The sequence below is a fragment of the Penicillium rubens genome, assembly GCF_028828025.1.
Source record: "Penicillium rubens strain IBT 27055 chromosome Unknown utg000002l_segment0_segment0, whole genome shotgun sequence".
Classification (NCBI taxonomy): Eukaryota; Fungi; Ascomycota; class Eurotiomycetes; order Eurotiales; family Aspergillaceae; genus Penicillium; species Penicillium rubens.
The window spans coordinates 2,173,820-2,189,084 of record NW_026890600.1 but is presented as its reverse complement, the minus strand read 5'-3'; the positions used below and the strand labels follow the sequence as shown (position 1 = coordinate 2,189,084).

The 15,265-nt window shown below is 49.9% G+C and overlaps 7 protein-coding genes across 7 annotated transcripts; 5 read left to right on the top strand and 2 right to left on the bottom strand.

The window, feature by feature from the left end:
• Nucleotides 1-184: 184 nt before the first annotated feature.
• Nucleotides 185-3,784, top strand: N7525_003289 (MutS family protein MSH5; the record flags this gene model as incomplete). Its single annotated transcript, XM_061212656.1, has 16 exons — nt 185-545; nt 600-692; nt 763-1,535; nt 1,591-1,668; nt 1,719-1,778; nt 1,824-2,178; nt 2,241-2,337; nt 2,388-2,477; nt 2,526-2,694; nt 2,744-2,778; nt 2,827-2,908; nt 2,965-3,076; nt 3,129-3,330; nt 3,384-3,431; nt 3,498-3,636; nt 3,695-3,784. 16 exons carry the CDS (start codon nt 185-187, stop codon nt 3,782-3,784), a joined length of 2,784 nt encoding a protein of 927 aa, XP_061069677.1.
• A 433-nt stretch (nt 3,785-4,217) lies between these two features.
• Nucleotides 4,218-5,968, top strand: N7525_003288 (serine/threonine-protein kinase; the record flags this gene model as incomplete). Its single annotated transcript, XM_061212655.1, has 3 exons — nt 4,218-4,526; nt 4,599-4,808; nt 4,901-5,968. The coding sequence occupies 3 exons, from the start codon at nt 4,218-4,220 to the stop codon at nt 5,966-5,968; spliced, it is 1,587 nt and encodes a 528-aa protein (XP_061069676.1).
• A 433-nt stretch (nt 5,969-6,401) lies between these two features.
• N7525_003287 (something about silencing 10 family protein) lies at nt 6,402-8,341 on the bottom strand (the record flags this gene model as incomplete). Its single annotated transcript, XM_002559264.1, has 2 exons — nt 6,402-8,101; nt 8,161-8,341. 2 exons carry the CDS (start codon nt 8,339-8,341, stop codon nt 6,402-6,404), a joined length of 1,881 nt encoding a protein of 626 aa, XP_002559310.1.
• A 153-nt stretch (nt 8,342-8,494) lies between these two features.
• Nucleotides 8,495-9,920, top strand: ksrA (3-dehydrosphinganine reductase; the record flags this gene model as incomplete). Its single annotated transcript, XM_002559265.2, has 4 exons — nt 8,495-8,541; nt 8,574-8,847; nt 8,900-9,031; nt 9,084-9,920. The coding sequence occupies 4 exons, from the start codon at nt 8,495-8,497 to the stop codon at nt 9,918-9,920; spliced, it is 1,290 nt and encodes a 429-aa protein (XP_002559311.2).
• Nucleotides 9,921-10,487: 567 nt separating this feature from the next.
• N7525_003285 (sterol desaturase family protein) lies at nt 10,488-11,568 on the top strand (the record flags this gene model as incomplete). Its single annotated transcript, XM_002559266.1, has 2 exons — nt 10,488-10,967; nt 11,062-11,568. The coding sequence occupies 2 exons, from the start codon at nt 10,488-10,490 to the stop codon at nt 11,566-11,568; spliced, it is 987 nt and encodes a 328-aa protein (XP_002559312.1).
• Nucleotides 11,569-12,125: 557 nt separating this feature from the next.
• On the bottom strand, nt 12,126-13,591 carry N7525_003284 (60S ribosomal protein eL6). The gene is made up of 3 exons (XM_002559267.2): nt 13,406-13,591; nt 12,761-13,096; nt 12,126-12,691 (listed from the first exon to the last, which is right to left on the bottom strand). Exons 1-3 carry the CDS (start codon nt 13,508-13,510, stop codon nt 12,539-12,541), a joined length of 594 nt encoding a protein of 197 aa, XP_002559313.1. The 5' UTR covers nt 13,511-13,591; the 3' UTR covers nt 12,126-12,538.
• Nucleotides 13,592-13,921: 330 nt separating this feature from the next.
• N7525_003283 (uncharacterized protein) lies at nt 13,922-15,258 on the top strand (the record flags this gene model as incomplete). Its single annotated transcript, XM_002559268.2, has 3 exons — nt 13,922-13,972; nt 14,083-14,642; nt 14,712-15,258. The coding sequence occupies 3 exons, from the start codon at nt 13,922-13,924 to the stop codon at nt 15,256-15,258; spliced, it is 1,158 nt and encodes a 385-aa protein (XP_002559314.1).
• Between the last annotated feature and the right edge of the window lie 7 nt (nt 15,259-15,265).

The following is a 15,265-nucleotide window of genomic DNA, read 5'->3' as shown; positions in this document are numbered from 1 at the left end:
CATTGTACAATAATGCACTTTTTAATCATATCGATCAAATTGCTTGTTCTATGTAGATTCGAAGAACGGCCCGTGGACAGATGACTACACAAACTGCCCGTGGGAACCCACCATATCATCCCACCCCATCATTTCTCTCTCTCGTCGCATCTCTAGATATCCCAATTTCATTGGCATCGGCAAAATGTCTTCTTTAAAAAGGAAGAGAACACCAGCTTCCCGCCCTCCAATCACACCTCGTACCTCTGGGCGACGACTAGGTCACAGGGCTCCATCAAGCCAAGCTCTCAGCACTTCAAGTGGTCCTCCTCAAACACCTATCGTTTCGTCTGCAAGTCAATTGCACACTCCGTATCCCACAGACACCAGGATCGAAACAGATCGCTCGGTGAGGGCTACTGACGATGACTTCGATGACCATGTCATTGCTGCGATTGACATGAAGGACCATGGAACTGTGGGGTGCTCATACTACTCAGCCGAAGAAGAAAAGATGTACTTGCTTGGTGATAGTCGTTCAGGGGATATGGAGACGATCGACGCTCGTGGGTTTATTAAATGTTCAGGTCTAGATCTGGTGCTAATCTGGCCATCTCCAGTGCTACTCCAAATCAAACCTACGGTGGTCTTGACACCTCCTCGTGTCGATCTTAGTTCACAGGGTCAAGATCAGAATCTCGCACAAGAAGATGGTAGATTTGCTTTGCCTTGGGGCTCTTCGACCCTTTCCAATGCAAGCAAATGCTGATAATTTCTGCCCAGTTTCTTCTGCCTACCTTCCTTACCAGATAGACATTCGTCCAACGCCAGAGTTCAGCTACTCCAATGCAGAAAGCAAATTACTTGCTTTACAAATTTCATCTAAGCACGAACAGCGCATCCGGTTTTTTGTGCCTCAAAATGGCCTTGCCGGACCGGAAGAAGTGGACCCAGAAGAGATGGGCTTTACACTCCAAGAAGGAAGACTGTTGCATATCTCAAGTTCCGTCGACATGGAGAACCCCGTGACTATTGGTTGCGCAGGAGCCATACTCACTTATTTGCAGCGTCGAAGAGCCGCGGCGCCTAGCCCCCTCGAAGAAGGAAATGAGTATCGGATTCGAGCACTACAGATGTTCAATCTACGGGATACCATGTGGATCAGCAGCAATACCTTCACCTCCCTCCAGATTATCCAGTCCGAGTCACACCCGAATATGTTCAACCAGGGACCGGGAAAAAAGTCAGCGTCAGGTAAAGAGGGCCTTTCGGTCTACGGGCTCTTCCAGCACTTTGCATACACCCCGCAGGGTAGGGCAAGGCTCAAGCAAACCTTTTTCCGTCCGAGCGTAAATCTAGATACGATTCGAGAGCGGCATGATTTCATAGGGGTCTTTTCAAGCCCTGACAATCTTGCTGCATTAGACAAGATGACCAAAGCATTGAAACACATTAAGAACCTCAGACCTGTTATGGTCAATCTTCGCAAGGGAATTAGTACTGGCAGTGCAAAGATTACTGGATTCAAAACTACGGTTTGGGCTAGTCTTCTCGCTGTATGTTTGATTTGCATGGTTTTTGAATTGTGATGCTAAGGAGGTGATTGACCAGTTTGCGTTCTACTCCATCGACATCAATGATGCACTTCGGGAGGTCTCGGGTGCGCATATCCTGACTCTCCGAAGCAAGGTAAATCTCCGATAGACATGTCAGTCCGTTCATATACTGACGTATTGCAGGCCCTTAGAGTCTTTGAGGCGGCACAGCTGTACAGAGTTGGTCGCATGGTTCAAGAAATTGTAAGTTCTTGTAATGGGGAGTTAACAACGGGTCTGACTTTTTAGGTCGACATTGATAACTCTGAAGAACAAGGAAGAACAGTGGTTAAGCAAGGAATTGATAGAGAACTTGACAAAATCAAAGACAGATACGATGGTCTCAACAGCCTTCTCAAGCACGTTGCTCTCGACATTGCTGCGACAATCCCAGCGACCCTCAACGTGGACGTGAATGTCATTTACTTCCCTCAGCTTGGGTTCAATATTGCCATCCCACTCAATGGCCATGGCACCGCGGAGTATACTGGCTCCGATGATGACTGGGAGTTGATGTTCATCACAGAGAATCGGGCGTATTTCAAAGACTTCCGCATGAGAGAGATGGATGAGAAGCTGGGGGATATATACGGTATTATCTGCGGTAAGCCAAATAAATTGACGGGAAACCTTGAAAATGGGGAACTAAAAGTTGTACGTTGGCAGAGAAAGAAATCGAGATTGTGTACGACTTGGCGCAAAGGGTTCTTCGATATGAGAATGTGCTCGTCGATGCCTCTGATATTTGCGGCGATATTGATAGGTCAGTTCTTGTGGGACCTGATTGGAGGACCGCTGATACGAAGTCCACAGTCTCCTTGCTCTCACACAGGCAGCCAGCTTCTACAAGCTGACCAGACCACGGATGGTTGAACAAAATGTGATCAGAATCAAGGGTGGCCGGTAAGAGCTCGTTAACAACCATTCCTCAACATCCCTAACAAATGCCAGGCACATCCTTCAAGAATTGACTGTTTCGTCCTATGTGCCAAATGACACATTTCTCGTGGGTGGAAATGAGTCCGAGACCAATGATGCTTCTTCGTCCACGGATTCTAACCCTAGCATGTTGCTCTTAACTGGACCGAACTATTCAGGGAAGAGTGTCTATATCAAGCAGGTAAGCTATACTTTGTATTCGTGAAACTCATTTTCTGACCTAGAAACAGGTTGCTCTGATTGTATACCTAGCACAGATTGGGAGGTAGGTTTCTTTCCATTGAGATGGTCATACAAAGGCTAATTGTCACAGCTTCGTTCCTGCAGACAGCGCAGAATTGGGAGTCACAGATAAAATCTTGACCAAAATCAATACCCAAGAGAGTGTCTCCAAGGTATCCAAAAATTCCCTGCATAAAGTTTCAGATTTGGCAGTCTGACATCTCTTTAGATCCAAAGCACATTCATGAACGATTTGCAGCAAATTTCTCTCTGCCTGAAACAAGTCACAAACCGAAGCTTGATTATCATCGATGAGTTTGGGAAGGGAACCAACGAAAGCGGTTTGTTCTTATTTAGATATAGCTCTTGATGCAGACTAATCAACGCATTCAGATGGCATCGGACTTGCCTGTGGCATACTCGATTATCTGCTGTGTCTCGAGAGCCCCGCTAAAGTCATTGCAGCGACTCATTTTCATGAGATTTTCGAGAACAACTTCCTCGCTTTGCGGCCTCGACTCCATCTTGGCCATATGGAAGTTCAGGTCTGTGAAGAAACCCAGGAAGTCGAGGACCAGATCACGTATCTATACAAGTATGTGTGGCAAAACCGGCTCCTGGGTAATGGTATGTAAATGATGCTTACAGCTCAAACAGTTTCCGTCCGGGGCGAAGTAACAAGAGCTTTGGTACCATGTACGTCCTGCTTTCTATAATACCCGCGTTCCTTTTGGCAAAATTGATTGACTTGTGGCGGTACAGTTGTGCGGCAATCAACGGTATCGACCCAGCTATTGTATCTCGCGCAAACGAGATTGCGTCTCTTTCAGCACGAGGGGAGAACATTGTCGCGGCCTGTGCAGTTCTATCTTCAGAGGAGATGCAAGACTTAGAAGAAGCGGTACGAGTCCATCTTTCTAAGAACAATAAAGGGGGATAGCTAACAGTGTCATTATAAGAACTCCCTAGCGAGAGGTTTCCTGGAGATTGATTTCTCACAAGGTGGCCCGGACCATGTCAAGGCAGTCTTCGAAGGCTTGTTCGAGTGAAAGTATTTTATTATTATGGGACCAAGCGTATGGAGGCCAATGATATCCCAAATATCCTTACAGAGGACAACATACATTTACGCCCCATGTCATCATCAATTGGCCGAACCCGCGATGTTGATCTATGCCATTAGGAGAATGGAGTCCCTACTCACTCCACTACATTTGTAGCAACCGGGGGCCAAAACAATAATGAATTTAGCCCGACTTTTTACCCCGGTCATGTTACATATACTTACATATACCGTTTTGAAAGAATGAGGCTCCCGACTTGTACGCTGACAATATCTCATGCATCCAAAGTATAACCATATGCACCAAGCCAAGCATCTCTCATACAACGTCCGGATCCTCTAGGTTAACACTATCTACATTATATCATAGAAGAGACCCACGCTACTACCCTCAGAATCCGGGGTTCTTTTAGCCCCGCATGTCGCAAGTCTCCGATCTTGTCAAGGACTCGAAGCTCCCCACCAAGTTCGATGCAGAGCTTACAACGCACACTTTTCTTGAATCAACGTTAGTCGGCGGTCGGCGCGGAAGACGTCGAGAGCGTGAGGAAGTATGGAAGAAGAAACGTGACCTTGGAATCGGCATCTTCGGTACTGTGTGGTTGGAAGAATGTGTCGGTCAAGGCAAGCTCCGGGCTGTCAAGGAAGTGCGCAAGTCAGTCCCGGGATCGAGGTCTATGGATTATAATCGCGAACTAGAAGCCATTGCTCGTTTCTCGCAGCGAAAGGTAGGTACATGATTGGTATTCATACCCTGTTATCTTGATATACTCCCGTCAAAATCACTGACCTTCGTTCAGTATGACGGTTGCTTTGTGAAATCATCGGGCTGGTTTGAGAACACTGAGTGTCTGTTTATCGCAATGGAATATTTCCCTCTTGGAGATCTGCAGAAGTACATGACGCAGCTATTCCGGGAAAGAGAAGCACAGCAGATTACCTTCCAGCTTCTCGAGAGTCTTGACTTTATGCATAGCAATGGGTTCACTCACGGTGACCTGAAGCCTCAGGTATGCTCCAGCCATGGTGCTTTTGATTCCACCTTGCTGATCTTAAGAAGAACATTTTTGCGTTATCTACAGGCCCATATTGGTGGGTAAAGATTGGCGACTTCGGAATCAGCAAGCGCGTGATGGAAGGATTTACGGGTCTACAAACGTTCAATGGCATGCCAGCCTTTACTGCGCCAGAGGTGTATGAACGGTTATGGAGTCCATCCCCAGAAAGCACAACGTTGGAATCAGACCATTGCCCTGGAATCGATATATGGGCTCTGGGTGTGATCACTTACTACTTGCTCACTGGGAAGTTTCCTTTCTCTGGCAAAACTGATCTACTCGAATACTATAAAGGGCATTCGATACTGCCTTTTGACTCGTCTCATTCTCCAGTCAGCCCAGAAGCAACGTCCTTTTTGGCCAGCATGATGGCTGCGAACCCGGCAGATCGCCCTACTGCCAGAGATGCCTTGGACTACGCCTGGTTAATACCAATGCTACAGGACTCGCTGCCCGACAACCCGGTCCAGACTGCTCCAGCTATCCAAGAGACAGCCATGACTACTGCTTCTCCGAAACCGCAAATACCATCCACCACCCAAGACGTCTCGCACCCGGGTGAGATTGACTTGACGTCTGGTGCCCAGAAACATAGCTCCAAGACAGAAAGGGCACAGCAAATGCAAACCAGTCGGGGTGTTGACGGCGACACATACAAGCAGCTCATAGATACTCTGAATAATGCAAAACTGACTGAATCAACAAATTCCGTTACGAACTCCAGCCAACTTTACAACGGCCATCCACCCGCAGACACCGATTCAATGGCCCTGTCCCGATCCAGCGAATCTCAATCTAGCGAGCTCGCCCTCCATGCTTCTCATACTCAAAGAATCTCAGAGAAACCCACGTCAGTTGACCTACCCTCATATAACCGTCGCAGATCCGACACAGCTCCAATCCCAATCTCCGAGCTCCCGCACGTAACCCCCGTGGTAGAGAGTCGGACTTCGAGAAGCCCGAGCACAAGTATCAAGAATGGCTCAGACCGGTTTTCGGAAAAGATTAGATGGGCGTCTCGCAGTATTATGCCGAAGCCAAATCGCCGTTCCCAAGATCATGCGCCGACTTCGCCCATTTCTCCCAATCCAAGGTATCTACGCTTTACGTAGGTGCGCTTGACCTCTGCTAACTTGGTGCGTAGCTCGAGTACTAGAAGTAGAAAATCACAATCTATCGAGATTCCTCATCGTCCTCAATTTGCAGAGGGATTGCCCATGTTTCCTATTCGAAATGACAAAAGGTTGAAGGGTGTGTTCAGCTCGACATTATTTTATCTTCTACATGGGTATCTGGAACTGATCATTTGTACAGATCGGGGATAAGAGTCTAAGTTGGGGCTATACTAGCTAGAATACATGGTGCATCGAGCGCACCATATACCTGCGAGAAGATGGATTGAGATGAATAAAACGGGTTTTGAAACTTCGGGTAAACCAAAAGATGAAATCGGGGTTATATACACATCGAATGCCTGAAACTGCCCGCAGTGAACGCCATGAAAACATAAACACAAGACCGTGAAGTTTATGATCAAGCACACATTCACAGTTTAACACTCTTGACCAGGTTCTTCTTAATACCCGTAAGCTCACCACCGTATCCACCGCGGCCCTCGCCGCCCTTGTACAGCTGCTTAGTACTGCCAAGCTTCTTCTGCTTCTCCTCGTACTTCTTTCTCTTCTTGACACGCGGGTTGCGGGAGTCCTTGCTGCGTTTCGCGTGCAAACCCTTATTCTTCTGGATCTGGTACGTGATAGCACGCTTGCCATCCGGACCAATCTCCTCTTGCTCATAGACCTGTCCGCCAAGGCGCTCAGCCTCAGCGTGGGCATCTGCACGAGCCTGCTTGTCGTCCTTGCGTTTCTTGGAGCGGGATGCCACCATGTCGTAGTATTCGTCGTCATCGGTGCCCTCCTTGGCACCCTCGCCGCGGCGGAGCTCCTTGGCGACGCGACGATCCTCGTCGTCGCTGTCACCTCCCAGCTGCTGGTCGGGATGGAGTTCTTTGCGACCACGCTTCTCGGCCTCGGCATTGAGACGGGCTTGACGGTCACGCAGACGTTCGCGGTATGGGAGATCGGCGTCTCCGCCGGCATCCCGACCTGCTGCGTTGCGCTTGTTGGCCTTCTGGGCCAGTTGCGAGGTGTAGAACCGGAGGGAGCGCTTCTGCTTGGCCTTCTCCTCTGCCTCGTGGGCTGTGAGGGCATCCTCGTCACCGAAGTCAGAGTCATCATCCTTGAGAGGTGCCTTGACCTTTTGTGTCTTGCGCTTCCGTGAAGGCTCGGTGGCCAGGTTCTCGAGGTCGGCGAGACCGGCTTCTGTTTGACGGAGACGCTCGGCGCGGAGAGCTTCAGCTTCTGCCTGTGCTATCTCGGCCTTGCTGAGCTTCTTCTGTTTCGGCTTCTTGGTCTCTTGAGTCTTTGGTTGCTTCTGGACCTTGGTTGTCTCGGTCTTAGTCTGCTTAGTAGGCTCCTCAGCGGGTTCCTCGAGCTCTTCAAGATTCTTGACGGTGTTCCAAAGCTTGCGGAATTTGACAAGCGATCCCATGACAGGGTGTTGTCGGAGTTCGGCGGGCGTCATCGGAACATGTTCGCTAGTTGCATCGGGAGAAGGAGAGGAGAGGAGCATGAAGTACATGCTGATAGTGCCAAGGTATGCAGACAACGCACGGAATTTCACCACAGGCACTGGAGATGGCTGTGGCTCTTCTGAGTCGTCTGTTGAGGAAGCCTTCAAGGCTGCTTGTTGAAGATCCTTGAAGGAGCTCTGAAGGTCGACAAAGTCCTTTGCCAGGGGTTCAAACTCGGGGTATCTCGACTTCAAAATCTTCAGCTTCTCATCGGTATCCATGTCCTCAGTGATCTCCAGTTGTGGAAGCACTTCAGTCACTACGCCAGCATCGGCGCTGTCCTCAACACCCTTGCCGGACTCCACCCACTCAGACTCGTCAAACCCGAAATCGGCCTCATTCATAGCTTGCAACTGCTTCAACTGCAGTCGCTTGGCCTCCTGTTCTTCCTCCAATGCATCAGCCTCGGTCTCGATTTGATCTGCGTTGTAAAGATCCTTCTTCGATGTGCCCCAGGCGGCAATGCCTTCATCTTCTTCCTCAGAATCGGCGCCACCCTTCTTTGGCTGGCCCATATCGTCGTATTCGTCTTCGTCTGAGTCTGCGAGCTCGTCATCCTCGTCTACCGATTCATAGCCAAGGATTTCTTCGTCGGACGGTTGGATCAATTCCTCTGCGGAGATCAGTAAGACACCGTCTGCACCGGGTGAGTTCGACATTAGAGGGACATACCTTCCTCGGCAACTCTCCGCCGTCTCTTTGTCTCTGGGCCTTCCTCCAGTAGAATCTGATCACGACCGGTTTGGAACTCATCTTCCGAGTCGTCGAACCGCTCTTCGATGTCGAACTTGGATGGCTCAGGGGCTGTTTTCGATTGCGCCGGGCGACCGGCTTTTCTCTTCTTGCTGCCCATTTTTGCGTGTAGAAATCAAACGACAGTGAACCAACTCAGTCCGGCCGATAACCTGTGATAAAATTATTTTTTGGTCTCTCACCGCCTTGGTTGCGCTAACCTCGAGTGGGGGCTTTTGCTCTGTTTGCACTTATGGTAATATAAATACTGGTAATGTTACGATCTTACACCTTGGAACGCCAAAAATGGAGCGACCTCGGGTATTTCCGTGTCACTGACTTACTGCCCCAAGTGTGCCTTCCCTTTCGTTGTTGTGCCTTCCATTTCGAGGACAAAACCAACAAGACGCACCTGCCATTTTATCCAAAATGGATCCTCGCGAGTTAATTGCTCGTTTCCATCCCCCTCAACTTCTCTCTTCCTTTTTCTCCTCCCTGTATTCTTCGTATAATAATACATCAACCCCGGTACTGGGCGCTTCCACACTCATTTGCACTATCATTGTCTACACTATCGCTAAAATGTTCGGTCCCGGATCCCGAAACGAGTTCAATGTCGAGGGGCAGGTATGTGCAAGACTGCGTGATTGATGTGGTACTTGCTGACTGAATCTTACAGACTGTGGTAATCACCGGTGGCTCCGAGGGCATGGGCAGAGCTGTCGCACTTGAGCTATCCGCGAAAGGTGCAAACGTTGTCGTGGTTGCGCGCACTGTCTCCAAGCTGGTGACTGCCGTCAATGAGATGAAGGTCAGACATTCCTCCATAATCAGTTAATCAATATTGCTCACCTATCATCCAGACCAAGGCAGCGAATAAGTTCAAGCAGAAATTCCATTATATCAGCGCCGACCTCACTGATCCCGCCGAGTGCGAAAGAGTCATCGCGGAAGTCACATCATGGAATTCTGGAGCTGCTCCCGACGTTGTTTGGTGCTGTGCCGGCTTCTCCCGCCCAGGCTTCTTCGTCGATGTGCCCATCCAAGAGCACCGACAGCAAATGGACACAGTCTATTGGACTGCCGCCAACACAGCTCATGCTACCCTGCGCAACTGGCTGGAACCCGTTCTTCCCAGTGCACAGATGAAAACAACCCGGAGACATCTGATTTTCACCTGCTCTACCCTTGCATTCGTTCCTATCACTGGCTATTCGCCGTACTCGCCTGCCAAGGCAGCCATTCGTTCTCTATCCGATACTTTGAGCCAGGAAATCGAAATGTACAATGGAGCCTACAGACGGCACCGCGGTGCCGCCCCGGCTGCGGATGTCAGAATCCACACCGTGTTCCCCATGGGCATCCTCTCGCCCGGCTTTGACAACGAGGAAAAGACCAAGCCTGAGTTGACCAAGAAACTCGAAGAAGCCGATAAGCCCCAGGCGCCAGCGGACGTCGCGAAGATCGCTATCAGTGCCTTGGAGCGTGGAGAGTACCTGATCACTACCAATTTTATTGGTTCCATGATGAAAGGCACCTCCCTTGGGGGTAGCCCGAAAAATAGCATCATCGGTGACACTCTGCTCAGCTGCCTCAGCCACCTGGTATTCCTCCAGGTCATTCCGGACCTTCGCAACAAGGCGTTCACTTGGGGAAAGCGGAACGGGCTTCCAAGCGCTAACGGTACTCCGGCTTCGTAACGATCGGGTGTACTCTTATTTCCTTCACATGGTCTGTCGACTGCTTCATGTATGATGATACCCTGAGCGCTGTCTGTACGGGGCCTCCTTGAGCTGCCCCTCCCAACACCTAAAAACTCTTCAATTCGTCTTAGCCTCTGTTACACATTCTTATTGTACAGTACAAATTAATGGCATGTCTGCTTTGGTATTTTTAGCAATTCGAGCCATTCAACCTTTCATTGACGCAGTCGTATTCCGCTATGTACATCCGGAGAGAATGACGTACGTTGTAGATAACCAAGCTTATCTTTTATCCTGCCACCCCATTTCCGACCTCGAAATTTCTTTGTCTCCAATTGCTCTACCACGACTGGGGTTTAAAAGAGTCTTTGTCTCAAATATGAATGGGAACTGACCACATGTTACTATTTTCGGCACAAAGAGGAATTTGCTGAGAGATCAGAAACAAAACCCTCGTACCCCCGCCGAAAGACTCGACGATAGTGATAGCACAAGATACAACCAAATCCACCCTCGAGTCTTTTAACGCCATTAACAGCAATTGCCGCACAAACTCTTGTCAATATGGAGGCCCTATTCTCGATACCGATGCTGTCCGTCTTCCTCGTTCCGGTCCTGTCATCCTACAGCACCAGCCTGAACCTCTTGTTCTTCTACATGACTTGGTCTACGTTGGTTCTGTCGCATTCCCGACTCCGCGTGGAACTGTTCGGGACGATCGCTGTGCGCGTACTCTTCTACGCACTGCCTTCCATTGTCCTCTTCCTCTTTGATATCCTGACTCCGTCGGCCTCGATTCTCATCAAGGCGCATGGCGCAACCGGTTTGCCGGGTGGAAGGAGGCGACGTCGGATCCGTGCGAAGGAACTCAAGGTCGCCGGGTGGGCGCTGTTCAATTTATTCTTGGGTATCGCCGTGCAGGGAGTACTTGAGACGGCACTTGTCCAGACGCTCGGCAAGCGCAGTGCGCTGAAGGTATCGCTGAAGCTTCCTATGCCATTTGAGATATGTAGGGATTTGAGCCTGGCGATGTTGGGACGAGAAGTAAGTTTTTTGGAATTTCCTGACTACATGGCCGTGACGTGCTTTCCTTGATATCTAGTCCAATTTGCTGACAGTCTGGTTTTCCTTTTGATAGTTCCTCACATATTTCATTCACCGCTACGCTCTCCACTCGAGATGGTCTCCTTTGCTTGCCAAATGGCACCGGTCTTGGTATCATTCGTTAAGGGCTCCGTTCCCATTGACCGCGCATTACGACCACCCGGTCCCCTATCTGGTTACCAAGTTCATCCCGACCTATGCGCCGGCCATCATCTTCCGCTTCCATATGCTTACGTATCTTTTGTACCTACTGTTTATCTCCGTCGAGGAGACCTTCGCATACTCTGGATATACTGTCATGCCGACAAACTTCTTTTTGGGTGGAATAGCCCGTCGCACAGATATGCATTTGTTGATGGGTGCAAGGGGGAACTTTGGCGTATGGGGTATGATGGATTGGATTTTTGGTACTGTTGTTGGAGACCCGCATAGCGAAGATGAGTCAAGTGATGAGCCAGATGAGCGGGATATGCGGAAAGCGTACGAAGCTGCAAAGCGAAAGGCGGCTATTGGGTCTTCGTCAAAGTCAAAGCGACGATGAGACGACGACTATTGACGAGTATATGATGAATCATTGGATGTTGAAGCTATGTAGATTTGTCTTGTTTTGCCGTTTCTATCTGGAGTAAGAGTTGGAATTGTTCAATATATTCAATATATATTCGAGGTTGTTACACTTTTGGAATCCATGCATTTGCGAAATGATATCAATTTCAATGTCAAAATTAGTTTGATACAGCCCCGATTCAATACCATTCTGGACCTATGCAATCATTTGTTATGAGAATATACAAGCTTCGTACTTAACCCTAAAATTGACTGGCGGAGTGGTGGCTGCCACTAGACCCCTTACAGATGGGATATTAGATCTAGAAAACCTGCACTTATCGCACAACCTCATCCGAATGCCATGAGAATACAGCCGAGGAGCCATTGCAATGTCCCATCGAGCACCACGAATGTGTTGCATAAGACAAGATCCGTTTTATACTTGTCCACGCCTAGATTGCGAGATCTCTACTCCAGTTCCACACGGGCATATCCACTCGATCAAAGACAAGGCCCAGCAACCTTATATTTTAGCGCCTTACAGATATTACATGGATGAATCGAAGGAATTGCCCAATTTTGGATTGCCGCCTGAACCTGGAAATGGGAGTAGGTCATACTGAACATAAAAGAGAATCCAGCCCGCCTGCTGGAACGAGGTGATTTTTAATCTTTTTTTTTGCTTGAAGTCTTCTTCATAACGCAGCTTCATGCAAAATCAGCCACGCGCAAAAGGAACGGGTTTCTTGAAACATGAGAACGACATCGGGTTGTCCGAAGTGACCGCAAATCATAAGAAAAGTGAAAAACGTGTTTTGACGGATCCCGTAGGAATTACATGACATGGTTCATGAAACCGGCCCCCCGAAAGTCGCGAAAGGATGCCGATCTGCAATCGAGCCGCCCCTCGTTGGAAAAATGGTCCTCCCCAACTATCTACCGAACCCGCGGCTACCACATATTTACCACTTCATCTCGTGGGGCTTGTCGCCGTTTCGGAGGCTGAAGGTGGTAGCGAGGTAGCTGCCGAGGAAGTCCTCCTTCTTGATGGAGGCAAGGATGGCCTGGTCGACAGCCTTCTGGTCGCTAGCGCGAGCGCTGGCAACAACCTTCTTCTGTAAAGATGAAAAAAAGTAATTAGCATTTGATCCCTGGAAATGTGATTTCTTAGACAAGATGCGTACCTCGGCCTTCTCGCCCTGCTTGAAGAAAGCCTCCTCGGTCTTCTTCTCAGCCTTCTTGTCCTTGGTGAAGTATCCGGGAGCGGAGATCTTCTCAACAGCCTTGGCGTCAACACCGCTGATGTCGACACGCTTGGAGGTGGCGATGACGTAGCGGGCGTTCACGCGGCGGAGAGGGACACCGTTGATCTTGAAGGGACCGGTGACAAGGAGGACACCCTGGTCGAGGGACTTGAGGAGGATGACACGCTTGCCACGGAAACGGCCAGCGAGGAGGATCAGGATGGTGCCGGGAACGAGGGTCTCGCGGACCTTGGCGGGACGCAGGGTCTTGCGAACCTGTAAACACACAAAGTAGTTAGTCTCTGATGTCACACAAATCCCAGCGATTCCCGTGAATCCCCCCAGTATCTCCATCGTCATAGCCGGATCCTTCCCAGATGATATGCGATTCGCACCAAGATCACAAGATTTGATGGACTTTTGTGTCGTCGATTGACACCGGCGTCTGGCTGGATGTTGCCCCGTAATTCACAAAGGCTCTTCCTCAGAATACCGGTGCTATCGTCGCAATCATCAGGGCAGATGTGTGCCGGTCGTATGTCCTCCTCTTTTTTGTGCCGTCCCATTCTCATAGGGTGTACTGACTTTCTTGGGCTGCGACTGATCGTCCACGGGGTACCACTTCTGGGCCTTGTCGGCGGGCACGACCCTCTGGCTCTTCCCGAACTGCTTCGTCTGGCCGTCCGACATGATGGCTGCTGGCGAAGGATGAATGGTTGTCGGGGTGGTTGTTGGAGATTTGGGTGAGGACTTGGACTGCTAAGCGGAGTCGGCTCCAGTGCGGGAATTCGTCGAGGGTTGTGTGTACAAAGCCCTATCACGTGTTTAACCGACAGCCCTAGCCAAATTTAGAAAGCGGTAACTAATCTACCTGATGCCATATTTGTAAGGCAATTATATACGGGCGCCTGTAAAAACCACTTACGCAGAACCACTGCTCGACACAAACAACTGACGTATACTGCTCGCTCTCTCTCTCTTTCTATATACTCTTATCTCTTACATCCCCCACAACTCCTTTTCTATCTACCTGGAGGGTGCCAATTCTGTCAATACGGTCCCATATATTATTGGATCTCTGTTCAGAATCAAATTCCCAATATGTCGATAGCTCCGATCATCACCTTCAAAGCAGGTATCTGCGATCTGGATGTACGTGAGCTTAGCTTTCCGCACCCGATTTGGATAGTTTGATGATCGACTTCATCCTCCGAATGTTCACTCATATCTACATTGCAGCTTTACTGACCGTTCCAATTCAGACCTCTAGCACTCCTGCCGCCGTAAAGCCGAAGCCCACCCCAGGCTATGTCTATCTTTATTCCGAAGAGGATCTTATCCACTTCTGCTGGCGCTCGCGTAGCGCCTCACTAGACGAGCCCGAGCTTGACCTGGTGATGATTCCTTCGGATGGCAGCTTTACTCCCTACAAACCATCCGGTCGGGACGCAACGAATGGCCGGATATTTGTCCTGAAGTTCTCCTCTAGCTCTCAGCGATACCTGTTCTGGATGCAGTCTCACTCCCAGCATGAGAACGGCGACCCGAGCTGGTTCAGCCCCCGCGACTTGAAGCTTGGAGAAATCGTCGATGTTCTGTTGCAGGGCGAGGATGTTGATGTAGAGCACGAGATCGCCAATCTTCCTCGCCGACCATCGGGCGGTGATGACGATGAGACCATGGAGGACGTGGAAGGCACCGACCATGATCGCGGCCGATACCACAGCACCGGCAGTGGCGGTGCTGGCCCCGATGCGACCGGCGGCGACGTGCGTGAGGAGGGACAAGAGTCGCGGGAGGGCGGTGCCGACGGTGGACGAGCGTAGGTACATATCTCTGACAGTCTTGAAATGGGCCACCCAAGCTAATTTACCATTTGTTCCCTTTGCAGAGCAACTACCGGGGAAGACCCAGCGTCGGTTGTCCAGGACTTTTTGAAGTCTTTGGGCGGCCGCCAGAGCCAGAGCCAATCCCAAGATCCCGAACGCCCATCTACGACACTCCAAGATCTCCTTCCACCCTCGACCACGCTGCAATTTATCGATTCTGCTGATACCACTACTGCCGATCATCTTCTGAGCTTCTTGCCGCCTGCACTACTTTTGCTGGCCCAGGGCAATGCTGAGGCTTCGGAAGCTGATACCGACCCGGAACTTGCCCAAGCTGCTCTCCTGTCTCTCGACCTCTCCCAGAAAAAAGACATTCTCCGAAAAGTGCTTCGTTCTCCTCAATTCATGCAAAGCTTGGCTAGTCTTACTGTAGCCCTTCGTGATGGTGGGCTTCCGAGTATCAGCGAGGCTTTGCAGATCCCCGTGGCTAATGGAGGGTTTATGCGGAGAGGTGGAGTACCCCTTGGTGGTGGCGATGCGGTAGATGCGTTCCTGGATGGCGTCCGCCAACACGTTAAAGAAAATGATTCTCAGATGGATACCGATTGAATCATGA

What these genes read in the sequence shown, in the direction of transcription:
- N7525_003284 (XM_002559267.2), bottom strand. Translation starts at nt 13,510, where the DNA reads ATGTCGGACGGCCAGACGAAGCAGTTCGGGAAGAGCCAGAGGGTCGTG. An exon ending in ATCAGTCGCAGCCCAAGAAA is followed by an intron (nt 13,097 to 13,405) that starts GTCAGTACACCC and finishes GTGTGTTTACAG; the next exon opens with GTTCGCAAGACCCTGCGTCC. An exon ending in AGCAGGGCGAGAAGGCCGAG is followed by an intron (nt 12,692 to 12,760) that starts GTACGCATCTTG and finishes TCATCTTTACAG; the next exon opens with AAGAAGGTTGTTGCCAGCGC.